The 13,986-nt window shown below is 45.4% G+C and overlaps 5 protein-coding genes across 5 annotated transcripts; 2 read left to right on the forward strand and 3 right to left on the reverse strand.

Moving 5' to 3' along the window:
- Window positions 1–236: 236 nt before the first annotated feature.
- VTP01DRAFT_158 (uncharacterized protein) lies at window positions 237–1,970 on the reverse strand (the record flags this gene model as incomplete). Its single annotated transcript, XM_069379945.1, has 1 exon — window positions 237–1,970. The coding sequence occupies one exon, from the start codon at window positions 1,968–1,970 to the stop codon at window positions 237–239; it is 1,734 nt and encodes a 577-aa protein (XP_069244578.1).
- Window positions 1,971–2,755: 785 nt separating this feature from the next.
- On the forward strand, window positions 2,756–4,931 carry VTP01DRAFT_159 (uncharacterized protein; the record flags this gene model as incomplete). The annotated part of the gene is made up of 5 exons (XM_069379956.1): window positions 2,756–2,909; window positions 2,968–3,138; window positions 3,201–4,257; window positions 4,332–4,678; window positions 4,747–4,931. The coding sequence occupies 5 exons, from the start codon at window positions 2,756–2,758 to the stop codon at window positions 4,929–4,931; spliced, it is 1,914 nt and encodes a 637-aa protein (XP_069244579.1).
- Window positions 4,932–6,344: 1,413 nt separating this feature from the next.
- On the reverse strand, window positions 6,345–7,385 carry VTP01DRAFT_160 (uncharacterized protein; the record flags this gene model as incomplete). The annotated part of the gene is made up of 4 exons (XM_069379968.1): window positions 6,345–6,864; window positions 6,953–7,065; window positions 7,131–7,176; window positions 7,246–7,385. The coding sequence occupies 4 exons, from the start codon at window positions 7,383–7,385 to the stop codon at window positions 6,345–6,347; spliced, it is 819 nt and encodes a 272-aa protein (XP_069244580.1).
- Window positions 7,386–10,809: 3,424 nt separating this feature from the next.
- Window positions 10,810–12,467, forward strand: VTP01DRAFT_161 (uncharacterized protein; the record flags this gene model as incomplete). The annotated part of the gene is made up of 9 exons (XM_069379979.1): window positions 10,810–10,851; window positions 10,918–11,014; window positions 11,088–11,216; window positions 11,296–11,377; window positions 11,451–11,588; window positions 11,647–11,764; window positions 11,831–11,926; window positions 11,991–12,087; window positions 12,157–12,467. 9 exons carry the CDS (start codon window positions 10,810–10,812, stop codon window positions 12,465–12,467), a joined length of 1,110 nt encoding a protein of 369 aa, XP_069244581.1.
- Window positions 12,468–12,807: 340 nt separating this feature from the next.
- On the reverse strand, window positions 12,808–13,965 carry VTP01DRAFT_162 (uncharacterized protein; the record flags this gene model as incomplete). The annotated part of the gene is made up of 3 exons (XM_069379990.1): window positions 12,808–12,951; window positions 13,033–13,373; window positions 13,437–13,965. The coding sequence occupies 3 exons, from the start codon at window positions 13,963–13,965 to the stop codon at window positions 12,808–12,810; spliced, it is 1,014 nt and encodes a 337-aa protein (XP_069244582.1).
- Between the last annotated feature and the right edge of the window lie 21 nt (window positions 13,966–13,986).

Here is a 13,986-nt window from a genome sequence, read left to right on the forward strand (position 1 = left end):
TATTTCTATTACGTATATGAAATCTAAGCGATTTCTTCCCATGATTGCGGTCAAATCAGGTGGCAATCATAGCTTGTGTGTGCCAAGTTTAGTCAATCTAATTACAGCGTGTTTGGAAAAGCCATCATTTTCTCATGCAACAAGAAAATGCCTTCTCCTTTTTAATCAACAATGATGTTACATTTATTATTCCAACAACGCGTTGTCAAAAGCATTGATCCAGGCGGGAGCGGGTCCTAGCATTTCAATTTCTGCTCTCGAATGAAGACCCATTCTAGTTCCAAAACTTCCCGCCAGAGTGGACTTTGCTTTCCAAAGGTACATAGGATGGTATGCTTAGCGAGCAAAATCCAGCGGCGGATACCACGCTCTTGGGCCATCTCCAGGCGACGACTATTTGTTACAAGCTCATTCTGGATGACCGAATTCCAGGCTGTCTTGGCCAGCAGCAGCAAGTGTTGCGCAAGCATAGGATGGTAAGGTGGGTAGATAATTGCGTATTGTGCAAATATGTACATGGCGAGCTTTGTGGCATTTCGCAGGCGATTTGCCATGAGCTCATCGTAGAATAGACGCGTTGCTTTTGCCAGTGTGGTAATCCGGTATGGTACAACGTCTTTCGGTGCCTTGTAAGACGTTACGATTTCTAAAGCCTCCGTCAAGATTTCTTGATATGTTCTGCCGGGGAAGGGGCGAGCAGAGGCGGCTGGCGGATCATCGAATTCTGTAATGGTTCGCATTTGCGATATCGGTATCGAGGATGGTTTTACGAACTTGATTTCTGGATCGACTGCTGCCCAAAGATACGGGCTAAGCCGTACCAACATGTAATGTGTATATACTGGCAAGTTGAAAGGTTTGTCTGGATCAGGCACATTGTCGTTGCGTCGTGTGAAATATTTCGTTAGATACTCGAGATTCCAATCTTGCTCTATGATTTCTTTTAGTCGGTTGCGCGTCTGATCCTCGTCTAGTAAGCTCTGTGCGCGATCCCAGATAGAATCTTCCTGACCGAGCATTGCGTCGATCCGTCCCAGATAGTTGTTGTCGGTACAGCGTCCGCAGTTACAGTCAAAAAAGTATTTTTCTTTCAATGATTGCTTCCGTTGAGGCCGTGCGTGAGCAACGTCGACGTATGCTAATGTAATTTCGTCGCCGGGCTGAATGTTTTCCAAAGCTTTGACAACAGCGAGTGCGCCGTCAAAGATCACCGCTGCGTTTGGGCGGCAGGAATGGTTAAACAAGGATGCGACTGGATATGTGCCTTCGCCTATCACAAACAGTTGTTCGTCACTGATTGCAAAGTTGTTGCAACGGAATTGGCACAGAAAACGAACGAGCTCCTGTTGGCTTAATCCAGTATCTTTGAGGTAAGATCGTTGAAGCGCTGTTTCGGCAATCTCGTTGTATTGGGAGAGAAGGTATTTAGGATGGTCGTGATAGTGATCCATGAGACTCGAGAATGCCTCCATCGTCGCTTCCACGCTCTCATCCTCGTCCTCGTGCTGCATTTTGTGGATTCCCTCTTCCTCCATCTTCGCTTTCCGCTTGTTATAACGTGAGACGTTCAATGCTACTCGTTCAAGCATTTCCAGATCGCGTTCGGTATCCAGCTCTTCTTCATCATCGCTATCAGCACCGTTGTACGGATGACAGACAAACTGATGATAGCTAAGCCAAGCATTTTTGAAGCAGATCATGTCGCAAAAATACGCCGATTTACACCGAGAACATCGCTGCAATGGACTCATGTCTGGTTGATTCGATCCAATTTTTCGAAAACAGTAGTTGCAGAATTCATGCCGGTGAGCCTTGAGCGCCACGGTGCCTAGGGGTTGCGAGGTGATCACAACTGATCCGAGATGAAGAACTTGTTTCGCGACAACACTCCGGCCTTTGTTGCTATTGCTATGCTGTACCAGCTCCAGCTGATGACGCGCGAGATATTGCTGCAACGGTGAAGCGGCCATTGTGTGTGATTCCTAGTGGTATATGCGGGGAAGGGAGGGAAGAAAACGGAATTTCTTGACAACCAGAGCCCGACGAGCATTTAAAGTTTTCGCTGTACCTTGTATCGTGGGATTTGTTCAACAGTAATCCTGCGGGTAATCCTTTCATATGATAAGCTTTCTGATTCTTGCTTACGAAAACTATCGATCAAACTATTCTCCTTGCCACCCACGCGCTTCGGATTTCCCGTTGCTCAGCGGCATTGATCTGCTCAGCTGTTCCCAGTCCTGCAACAATACATGCTTGTCACGGATAATCTCACGGATTTAGCTGGCTTGTCCATCTCAGTCAAGGTATACTGATCCATGTGAGAAAACTTTTATTGATAAGCATCGTTTCTTCCATTTGCAGGGACTCTTTGCACCTATCAGTTTCATTATTGTGAAATTATCCGTTAACCTTACTGCTATTAATGTTGCCACTGTTGATACTATTACTGTTACTGATCTTACCACCATTATACGATGAATATTTGAATAAAATACGGCGTGGAACGGATCCCACCAAGTCGAATAATAATAACATTGCTTTTTCCTCATCAGGAAGTGGACTAGATGCCGATCGATGGGATATAGCTTAGACAGTTGTACAGTGAACAAGATATCACAATGGTCATACAGCCTCCCATTGGAACTTAAGTAATCGAGGAGCATATTGCACTATAGGATGGTAGATACTAAAAAGATGTGTGGCAAATCAGGACCAATGATGGAAGCGAAAGTGTCCTGAAACAAGTTAGGACCACATGTCTGTTTTTAACTTTATCAACGAAGCTAACAGCAACAAACGCAAGCAACAGGACAGTGGAAGCATCTCGCTTGCATCGGTGGCTGATCTTGTCTACGAAGCACAGCAAAAGACTCAAGTTCCTCAACAGAGAACGCGATCTTCTAACCCTGGTACTAAAGTTACCTTCTTGTATCCCTTTGCAATCATTTTTACGTTTACTCCATTTAGGATCACCATTTCAGCCTGAAAGATCAGTCTTTTCCTTCATTGCATCCTCACCATCTCTCAGCGTTAGCAAACGCTCGCCTGCAGTTTCGACGGCGACGAGCGTAAATAGCGACCAGCAGCAGCGGGTCGATGTCAGTAGCGGCCGTAGGAGCAGCATCCAGGCTGAATTAGGTCAAGACATGGTGGAAATAAGAAAACAGTAATGTTTTCTAACTCTGTTCTATAACCAACAGCGTTCGCTTCTCGATCACCAAGGAAACAACATGCAGCTATAGCGCATTTATCAGCGGAAACGGCCTGGAAACGGATTCAGGCGGAAAAGGAGCGGGAACAATCTGTTCTGCAACGATACTACAATCGGCGGGTGCTTGTTAACAAGCAGCTGGCCGATCTGCAAATTCAGGAGAAAGAGCTGCAAGAGGCACTGCAGCTGTCAATACGAAATGAAGACTATGTCGCGGCAGAAGCAGCGCGTCTAAAGCGTCAAAACATCAAGACCAAAATTCAGGAGCTGTCGGGTCAAATAATGGAAGAAATTGATGCGCAGATACACCACTCCTGGGAATCACTAGTTACACTTTCAGTGCAAGAACATGAAGCGTTGATAAAGATGGTGGAGGCGTGCAAGTCTGCACGTGAAGAGAAAGAACGAAATCATCTGCAATACCAGATTGACTGTGACCGCAAACACGAGTATGCTCTGCAGGAAAGCAGCCAAGCACGCTCAAAACTCGAAAAGGAAAAAAGCGAAATTGTTTTCGATACGCAGATGTGGGAACAATCGCGGCAGGAACTTTTTGCTAAAGAGAACGATCTCGTGCAAGAAGAGCGGACGAGAAGAAAGGACGTTGTGGCGCAAATCGAGCGTATCCAAGCAGAGATCGATGAACTGCAAAGACGTTTGGTGCAGTTGACAGAGACAAGAGAAAAGTATCAGACCGAGCTAGCTGCACTCGATGAATCAATTGACGTTGCTTTGAACCGCTTTGCACCTGAAAGGGAAGCCCTGGATGCGGACTATGTGGCGCTTGAGAAGCGAAAGGAATCCATAGTGAGCAGGTCAGCGGAACTAGACGCAAAAGATGAGCAACTGAACCGTCAGATGACTTTGCAAAAGGAGGCTATGGATCGTAGTCATCGAGAACTGCAAGGACTTGACGAACAGATGGAAGAACTTTCACAACGGATACATGCCTCTGAAATGGAAACATGCTTTTTATCGGATACTTTTCGAGACTTGATACAGGCTAGAGACAGCCTAATTTGTACCAAAAGAAGTACCCTTTACAAGTAAGAAGAATATATAATCATTTTTGGTGACGTTATTGCAGAGAATAATGCAATTATTTCTCATCCATCCCCAGGGCACAAGAAGATTTGGATCGTGAAAAAAGGCACGTTCAGGAGTTGGAGCAAGCTGTATACGCGAGCCTTTGCTTGATGGATGAATGTGAAGAATCGGTAGCGCATTTCAAGACTGTTCTCGCAGCTTTGCAGCGTCGGAAGCAGATGGCCGTTAAGGCCGGTCAACTGCAAAGCGCTGCCGAGCTTCAAACCCATATTAAGGACACGGAAGCGAAACTCAAAGAAGCAGAATCGTCCGTTGCCAAGCAGAAGGAGCAGCTTGATGCAGACAGGGCATCTCTGGATGCGGCACAGGATGAATGCAGCGCAATGGAAGTGAGAACGAACAAACTAAAAGAACAATGCAGTAAGCTTTCAGGGCTCCTTGCGGTTTTTAATTTCCTTGAACAACAATGCTGATCGGCTATGCTGTAGCTGCGGAAATCATATCGCTTTTGGAAGAATCCCGTGCAGCGCTCGTGGCCAAAATTCAACAAGAGGATCATCACTCATTTCGGCAAACCTTGCTGCAATTGGAAATCGAGAGTATCGATCTGCAAATCAAGTGTTACGGAGAAAATCAAGATGGACCATCTGCAGTGCAATTGTTATCCCTGTAATATCTGACTAGTTTGCTGCTTTGGTCATTGTAACAAGCCAAGTTTGAACATTGTTTGTAAGGTTTAGCGTGAACCCACCGATCACGCAAGATCATGGGGCATTTGTCCGTTGGGGGATGGCATCCATTTCTATGTCTTTTGATTGACATGTATAGTTGCATCTTTAATTGAGACTCACAGCTGGTGAACGTAACACCTGAGCCGTCCTTTATCCCAATTCGTACTATATCGTTGATCATGAAACAATCTCAAGCACCTTGTTCACGAAATTAATGTACGTGATATCCTGCCGCAGGTATACGACATGCAAGGATAGCGCTAAGCCTTGTTATTGCGCATTTCGAGCCTCATTCCATGGGAAACTGCTATAGAGTACAAAACGTTGGTCAGAAGGTTTAGGCACAGGAGTTGATGTTACTCCTGCAAAAGCTGTATGAATGATGTACGATTTGACTCTTGCATGGCTTTGAAAAAAGGTAAATCGTAAGAGTACTTTTTAAAAGAACAATTAAAGTGCAATAAAAGGACTTGTCAGGGGGTGGCATCGTCACGGGATTAGGGTGTTGTAGCGAACGACGCACGAACGCTAACTTTTTTTTTTGGATTACAAATTCAAGGACTTGGTAGCTTGCTAATATTTTCTATTTCTGTGGTCAATCAAGAAGATCTGCATCCCGCTGCGCTGTTTGTAGAATATGCAGTTCGTTTACTTACTCATTCTTTGACATCTTGTAATACGCATTTGCTGCAGGAAAATAGTAGTCATTGGTAACACTGACAAAGACCAACCAAAGAATACACGAGGAATTTGCTTCGGCGAAACTTGCATAAATAGAAAGATAAGCTGGGAAAAGTAAACCTTAACGCTAATCCTTGCAAAGATCCGCTGGTTTCATTCGTCGCCGATGTGCCAACACTACCTGCACTATTGAGCCAACGAAGAAGCCGTTGCAGCATTTACATTTAGGAGAGGATTATTAATTTCTCCAATAGGTTTATTAATAAGGTTACAGGACACATAACTTTTATGGTTGCGAAATAAATGAAGAAAAAGGGAATCTTTTGGTTTGCGTGAATGACGGGGCTGTATTCGTTGTAAGGGTATATTTAGAGTGTAACATAAGCGTATATGGAGCTGCGTGTGTGTATGTCATAGGAGAGATTCATAAATAATATGGATGATAGAAGAGTGATAAAGACAAGAGAGAAGAAATCAGAACGGGGAAATGGAGAGTTAGAGATGCATCACCGAAGAGCAGCCTTTTTCTTTTGTGTTTGTAGAAAAGGAGAGGCAATGTGTATGAGCGTTGTAGGAGATGTTTCGTGTATGTGCAATATCATGCTGTAGCGTTTAGAAGGAAGAGTGTATTGTCAAGGGAGCTGTATAGAAAGTTGTGTTGGATTGATTTGCGTTTATAACACGGGTGTAAAGAGTGAATAGCTGCTGTTTCGTCGGGTAATGTCATCCTTGCGATCAAAAAAGCTGGAGACGCTGGGAAGGACTACGTCTTGTGAAGAAACGGACGATATCGAGGATGAGGACGAAGAAGTGCGTCGGTAATATGAAGGATGAAGTACAGGTGACCAGCTAGTAGGAGATGATGGCATAGAATCCACTGATGAAGAAGGACCGGAGAGGAGAGGTGAAGTTTGTAAAGCGGGTGCTGTAGAAGATGAGGCAGCAGACCAGCAGCTGTAGCACGAGCATTGTCCTACGGCAGCAGCGGCGACGGTGGGAGGAGGCATGGCGTATTGTTGCTGTTGTTGAACCATACGACGTTCCTCAAGGAAAGGGCGCCATTGAACAGAAGGGCGTTTGCCGTTCGTCGCATGATCGTGTTTCATGTGCTTCGTGAGCATGGTTTTGCGGACAAAGCTCTTTGTGCAATCATCAAAAGGGCATCTGTATGGGCGCTTGCCTGTGTGCGTACGTCTGTGCGCATATTTGGTCAATCCTTCTAGTTTGCATGTACGTACAGAAGAGGAGATGTTTCTCTCTCTTCTCTTTCAAGAATATTTACCTGTGGCGCGCGAGGGAGCTGCTGTCGCTGAAGCTCTTGTTGCAAGCTGGATACTCGCAAACATGTGGTCGTTCGCCGGAATGGGTGCGCATATGCACAGTCAAAGCTGAACGCTAAAAAAGTTGAGATTACGGTAAGGATCTGCAAATTTAAACAGGTTGTGTATTGTTACACGTACCTGGATGAAACTCTTGCCGCAATCAGGTTCTCGGCATTTGAAAGGTCTAATTAGAGTTTCCAAGTTAGCAAAGGGAGGAGCGAAATGCAAGACTTTCAGCACTCTGACAGCTTACCGCTCGTTGGTGTGAATACGAGAGTGGCGCACCAAGTCCGAGCGCCTGCCAAAAGTCTTGTTGCAGCTGGCGAATGTACAGGCGAAGGGGCGTTCCTCAGTGGGTAGATGTTCTTGGTGAACTAGTTCAAGAATTTCCATGACGATACTTTTTCAACAAGATGAGATAAAATTCAAGACGTGGAGCGTCATTCGACTGTATTTATATAGAGGAGCAGATCCAGGATCTCCAGAAAAAAGGAAACTATCATATCGATGCGTGAAGGTTCGTGCGGTACTCCTGTTCCACAATGTAACCCCCAACTTGCGCTCGTCTTTCCCCCCAAAGGAGGATGAGCAACCCCCCTGGCTTTTCTTAAGAAAATAGCACAACAGATCAATGCTTCCCTGACACTAGCAGTATCCCCTACTCTCTGTTTCCTCCCTAAACAGGGCCTGTTTACTACTGCTTTCTATGGTACCTTTGGTAGAACGAAAGGGGAACCAAAAAGAAAAGAAATTAAAATTCGCTTTCCTCGCTTCTCATCCTTTCAGGCTCCTACCCCACCCCCAAAAAAGAAAACCTCTTACGTCCACACACACACACGCTTTGCGCGCGAGGCAAAGGGCAGGTGTATACTTTGAAGGGGACTGGACTTTCCTCGCATTCAACTGATGTCAGTCAAGTTACAACAGTTGGCTCCCTGTCACACTTAATTTCAGTATCTCGGATTCTCATTTTCTTTCCTTTCCCTCTAGCTGCTATTGCTCATTTTACTCCTTCTTTATCCACACGCTAGCATGCACACATTGATCGCTAGTGTAGTACACAGCATCGGATGTATGGGTACACAATTAAGCAAAAAGGGTAATTGATGAACATATCTGAAGGGTCAACTGTCTGTTCTCTGTATGACAAACGATGCATCGCCGCTTGCCGATCATAACAGCATGGATCGAAACGGTTTTTTGCGCTTACAGACTCTCCCCCAAAAGTCCCCCAACGGACTATCTGCCCAAAAAAGTTGCTACCGGAACCATTCCCGGCATTTGGAGTTTTTGTAATCCCATCGCCACTCCCAACTCTGTCCGTGAAACAGTCAAGGTTATTAAGGAAAAAAGCCACTATAAGCCCCCAGCATGCCTCTCCTCTTACAGGTCGTTCTCTACTGGACTGTACGTACGTTTCCCGCTTTGCGTTTGTAGGATAATCGCGTCGAGGAAGTATGTAGTAGAAATTTCAGGGACTAAGAGTGCGTTTTAGCAGGTCAAGCGATACACAACCACTTTCTTCCGCACGTACACAGTTGCATAGTGTCAAAAAGTTGCAACAACAATAACATGTGTGCGCGCGCACACACCCAACTAGTTGTTGCGATCTGCACTAGTGTATTCGATCACGCTATTTTGCCCGGGCATTTTCATGGCGACAACCCTGAATACTGTCACCATCATGCATCGAGGGGTTGGGGGTGGAGGAAAGGCTCTGTTAGACAGAAGAAAAGGAGGACATTTTGCCGTGTGCGCGGTGCACGGAGCAAGCCATGGCCCTTTCTTTGTGTTCCTCACTTGCCTTGCCACGCAGACAATTACATACGCCCGTATTTTGTGTGCGTATACACACACACGCACACACTACACGCGTGTACATGGAATCACAGGACGATGGCACCATACATAATTTCTCCAACTGCATGGCTATCCCCTTTCGCACTGATAATGCTACTGCTGCTAAAACGGTAATAATTAAGGCACATTTCAGGGGAATAATGGGCCCGCGCGCAAGCCATCCTTCGTCCTTATCTCTTTATCGACCTCTTGGCTTTTTAGATTTCTTGCATATCAGCGGCTTGTGTTTGCAGGGTCCTTCTAGCAGTGGATTTTTTCTAACTCTCTGTCCTGGACTCTCGATCTTCGCAACATTTGATGCGAACTGTGGCGAAGAACTGTATCCCTGGTTCTCCTTGGACAAAAACAAAGACACACACACAAGCCAAAACTTTATTCTTCCAAATATAGTCAGGATAGGGAACCAGTAAATCGATTCTCGCATCAACTTACATCGTTTCTTCTGTACGTATCATCCTTTTGAGAAAAATGCATGCAAACATGGCTTCTCCTGGTCTCTGAAACTGGTTTGTTCCTTTTCATTTCATGAATCTTTAGGGACGTAAATGAATATGACGTGCGTGCCACTTGCTGCATAAGGAGACAGAATGTCATTCTCTCTGCGTCTCTTTCTCTGTGTGTGTATGTATGGTCTCTCGCTTGCTTGTTTATTGCATCGTGTCTCTGGAAACCTTCTCATTTCCCGCTGCCTTGGGCGTATGTCTTTTTTCTTTTCTGTGTTCTTTGCGTCTCGCATGTACCACACAAAAGACCCTGAAACTTGACATGTATGATTACTAAATAATGCAATCTGAGATGCCTCGATTTTCTCCCCAAACTATATTTTTCTCTTTAGTATCCTATTGCTAATCTGCTTTTAATGTCTATTGCTATGTTACTTTAGCATTGCTTTGAGGCAATGAACGGACAGAAAAAGGTAAAAAGGAATAAAAGTTAATGTATGCAAGCATAAACTAGACCCGTCCAGGCGACAAGTACAGATATGCTATGGTCACGCGATGTTTCTTTTTCTTCGATCCATCGAACTAGCCCGTGCAAATGCAGGGCTCAAATGCAGGACTGAAATTAAAAGCAAAAAGGCAAAAGCGCAGGCATTTCATCGGTGCTACCGACAAGGAACAAAGAAAATAAAAAAAAAGCGATCCCTGCTTAATACACGTTGATATTGCAATCGCGCAAATGGCCATATTTTGCAGAGCCCTTGCGTCTGGCGCGCGCGGTATGCGGTTTGCGATCCTTTGGCCCGCGCAGCAGCAGCAGGCTCTCGAAACGCCAGACATCCTGCTTCTTTCCCTGTCTCTTCAAGGATCGGTCCCTGTTGCCCCTCTAGTATTCCTGAAACACGGTAGTTCTTAAAACATGGCAAGAGGTAGGAGCACAATGTTAGGATGGAAATGCGCGGTTTTTTTTATCCAAATGTGATACTCAAAAGGTGGTCTATGCAAAGCTGTGAATTGTTTTCAGCATATCTCCAAAAGAAGAAAAGTTGTATCTATTACAGGTCAAGTTAACAGGGAAAATAGGATCCAGCAGGGGACCACTTTCATTCGACTTTGCGACTGTTAGAAAATCTACTATCCTGCGCTGCGATTGTGCTCTTTCCCTTCTCAGACGCTTTCATCAAATCTCTGCCCGTTCATCAATTGGGAAAGCGGGAAATTTGTAACACCAGAGATTGCCACTGCATTGTTTGCCTTGACGATGATGCGTTGATACCATTGATATCTTGATCATGCTACTGCCAAGCCAAGTAAACTACAAACCAGCAAAAAGTGCTGCCGTTTCCTCTTTTTGAACTTATGCACGTGGAATGGAGGCTAGGACTTTGTGCGACCGCAACCAGCTCCCTGTTTTTCTAATCCAGTGAGCGTCCTTACGCACAGAGGAAAGCCTACCTTTCAGTGCCCCCCTTTTCTCTTATTCTCATCATCTCGTCGTCAATCCTTACTGTATAACCATGGCTACCACTGCCACTCAGAGTCCCACCGACACCAACCAGGTATGAAGGCCAGAAGGTCTTCCTGGTATGCTACCCGAGTTTCGTAACTCATCATCTATTTCATAGACACTCCTTAATGGCTACGTTGGTTTTGACACCATCACTCAACAAATTGAAAAGAAACTTCTCAAAAGAGGTTTCCAATTCAACGTGATGGTGGTTGGTATGAATCGCATAGCCTTGAAAACTGTTGTACTTTATATCATTAACGTTTAGCTTGCTGACGCGTTTTGCAGGCCAATCCGGTCTCGGCAAATCGACCTTGGTCAACACAATCTTTGCTTCTCATCTCATTGACAGCAAAGGACGCTTGAACGCTGACGAGCCTCCTCGCCAAACAACCGAAATTGAAAATGTCTCGCACTGTATGTTTGTGGTTTGAAAGTCGTTCCTGACAACCCCTTGACCTCATGCCTTTACTCTTTATTTTTTTGCTCCTTACAGTGATCGAAGAAAACGGTGTGCGTCTTAGACTCAACATTGTCGACACTCCTGGCTACGGTGACCAAGTCAACAATGAAAACTGGTAAGTCGAGAAGATGGATCAATCAACTATTGTACACAAGGGAACACAAACTCATTTTGCAAATTTGGCCCAGCTGGGAGCCTATTGTCAAGTACATCAAAGATCAACACTCTGCTTATCTCCGCAAGGAATTGACTGCCCAGCGTGATCGCTACATCACCGACTCTAGAGTTCACTGCTGTCTCTTCTTCATTACACCCTCGGGTCACTCGTATGTTGCAGATACTTATAGAGCGTATAATCTGTACGTTGACCAAAGTTCCACTTAGGCTGAAACCCATCGACGTCGTCGTGCTCAAAAAGCTCTCTGAAGTCGTCAATGTTGTCCCCGTCATTGCCAAGTCGGATTCATTGACTATCGAGGAGCGCGAAGCTTTCAGGCAACGAGTATGTTTCAGTAATTTTCGTTTTCTTTGGCACTTTCGATAACCTGAGTGTACATGAATCTTGTAGATCAAGGCCGAGCTCGCTTTCCACAACATTAGATTATACCCATATGAAAGCGATGAAGATGACGAGCAGGAGCAGGCATTAAACGAGAGCATTCGGGTTAGTGTTTTGTCGAGGATACGGCACGGTTACACGCAAAAACCTAATGCATTGCTTCCTGCAGGACTTGATCCCCTTCGCCATTGTTGGCTCCGAACGAAACGTTGTCATTGACGGCAAGGCTGTCCGTGGCAGAAAGACCCGTTGGGGCGTCATCAATGGTAAGCGCAAGATTCTATCCCCATTGATTCGTAAAAATAGCCCACGCTCACCTCTCGCTCAATGTACAGTTGAGGACGAAAAGCATTGTGAATTTGTGCATCTCCGCAACTTCTTGACTAGAACACACTTGCAGGATTTGATCGAAACGACTGCTCAAATTCACTATGAAGCCTTCCGTGCCAAACAGCTATTGGCTATCAAGGAATCAACCCAACAGCAACCAGCCTCCACACCCATCAGCTCGCCTGCTGCCACTGCTACTCCTATGGGATCGCCTCCAAGCGCCGCCCCAATGGGCGGTGTACCTGGTACGCCGGCTACAGCTGGTACATCTACGACAGCTACTCCGGCCCGAACCTCCTCAAACCCTTCATCGTAGTTTCTAGTTTTTCTTCTTTTTTCTCTCTCATTTCTCGATTGTCCTATGTCTCGAAGTAATCCTTAATTTTTCTTCTTAACAAATGTTTCCGATACATCGTATTTATATGCATGTATGAAAAGGAGAAAGTGAGGGAAAAGCTAGGAGACTAGGGACGATGGAAGGACGAACCAAAAGTGCGGAAAGGGAAAAAGTATAGAATGGGAGATAGAGAAAAGAAGGGCATTGCGTCTGGTAAAGTGCGGGTGTTGTGATATTTGTACAGAAAAAATGGATAGTAGGGGAATCAAGCAAGGTGTTTGATGGAGCACAATGCTGGCGGGTGACTGACAAGGAGCAATTAATCTTCATCGATTTGCCAGTTGCTATCTGTAGTCTGCTTCATCTCGAGATCCTGCCGTCTCTTCGACCAACCCCGTTGGACGTAGGCTTTCAGTCCGCGGCCAAAGTTTCTCATGCACATGTACCCAAGTACACCGGTTGCCTATTCGAGCAAGAGAGAGAGAGGAGGGGGAAGATTAAAGTTGGGATATCTATCGTCAATGTTGATTGCTAGTATACATACAATGTCCAGAAGAATACCGATGATAACGAGACAGATCCAAGTATACCACATGTTGTTCGGCTGCAATGTCTGCTTGAGAATCAAAGCGTAATGAACAATGACAACACCCTCGAATGTGATAAATGTTATCATCTGTCCGTGGCTCTCCCTGCTGCCTGCGAATCGTGCAAAGTACAAGGCGGGTATAATAAGGATCGTCACGGCGATCTGGATGCCCATCTCCCAGTCAATAGCGTCGGCTTGGAGACCCAACTGAATCACGTAAAACAGTGAGACAAAGAACTCTGTAAAGATATCGATCTTGAGACCCAACACAAAGAATTGAAATATCCGATACATTTCTATCGTTTGATTTTGCATTAATATCTCTCTTTTGCCGATCAGCCGCGCCCAGAAAAACTTACTCTGCATTTGGACATCAGCGCCGATTTTCTTGTAGATATTCCAGCCAAATTGCCGTGACATGCCGTAGCTAAGATACGCCATGACGCATGCAAACAAGAGAATAACGACCGACAGTGCAATTTCGAGGCGCATGGCGGTCTGCAAAGGTACAGTAGAGTAGGACGTTTCGTTAAGCAGTTGTAGCCATTTGACGCCATCGACCACCTGCATGGCACCTAAAATAGCACAGATGCCGTTCAAAATGGCAAGAGCCAAAATTTCGGCAGTATTCTGGTACACTGTCGCGTCGAACACCATGCCCAGGAACCACACCTGGAAGCTCATAAATGCAATGTTCTCCCACTTGATTCTGCCAAGCCGGTATGCCGCTCTTTCTGGTATCATGTCGTCGCTTGTTATATTCGATAACAGTACGCTCGACGATGCTGGCTCCGGTAACAGACTCGCCTGCAGCGTATTTTGTGAACAGATAAGCGCTTGCAAAACAACAATTATGAACGCCTGCAAAGTGGCCGTCGCAATATACATTTTCGACCAGCGAGTCTCAGT

This window comes from Rhizomucor pusillus, assembly GCF_041956525.1.
Source record: "Rhizomucor pusillus strain CBS 183.67 unplaced genomic scaffold VTP01scaffold_1, whole genome shotgun sequence".
Taxonomy (NCBI): Eukaryota; Fungi; Mucoromycota; class Mucoromycetes; order Mucorales; family Lichtheimiaceae; genus Rhizomucor; species Rhizomucor pusillus.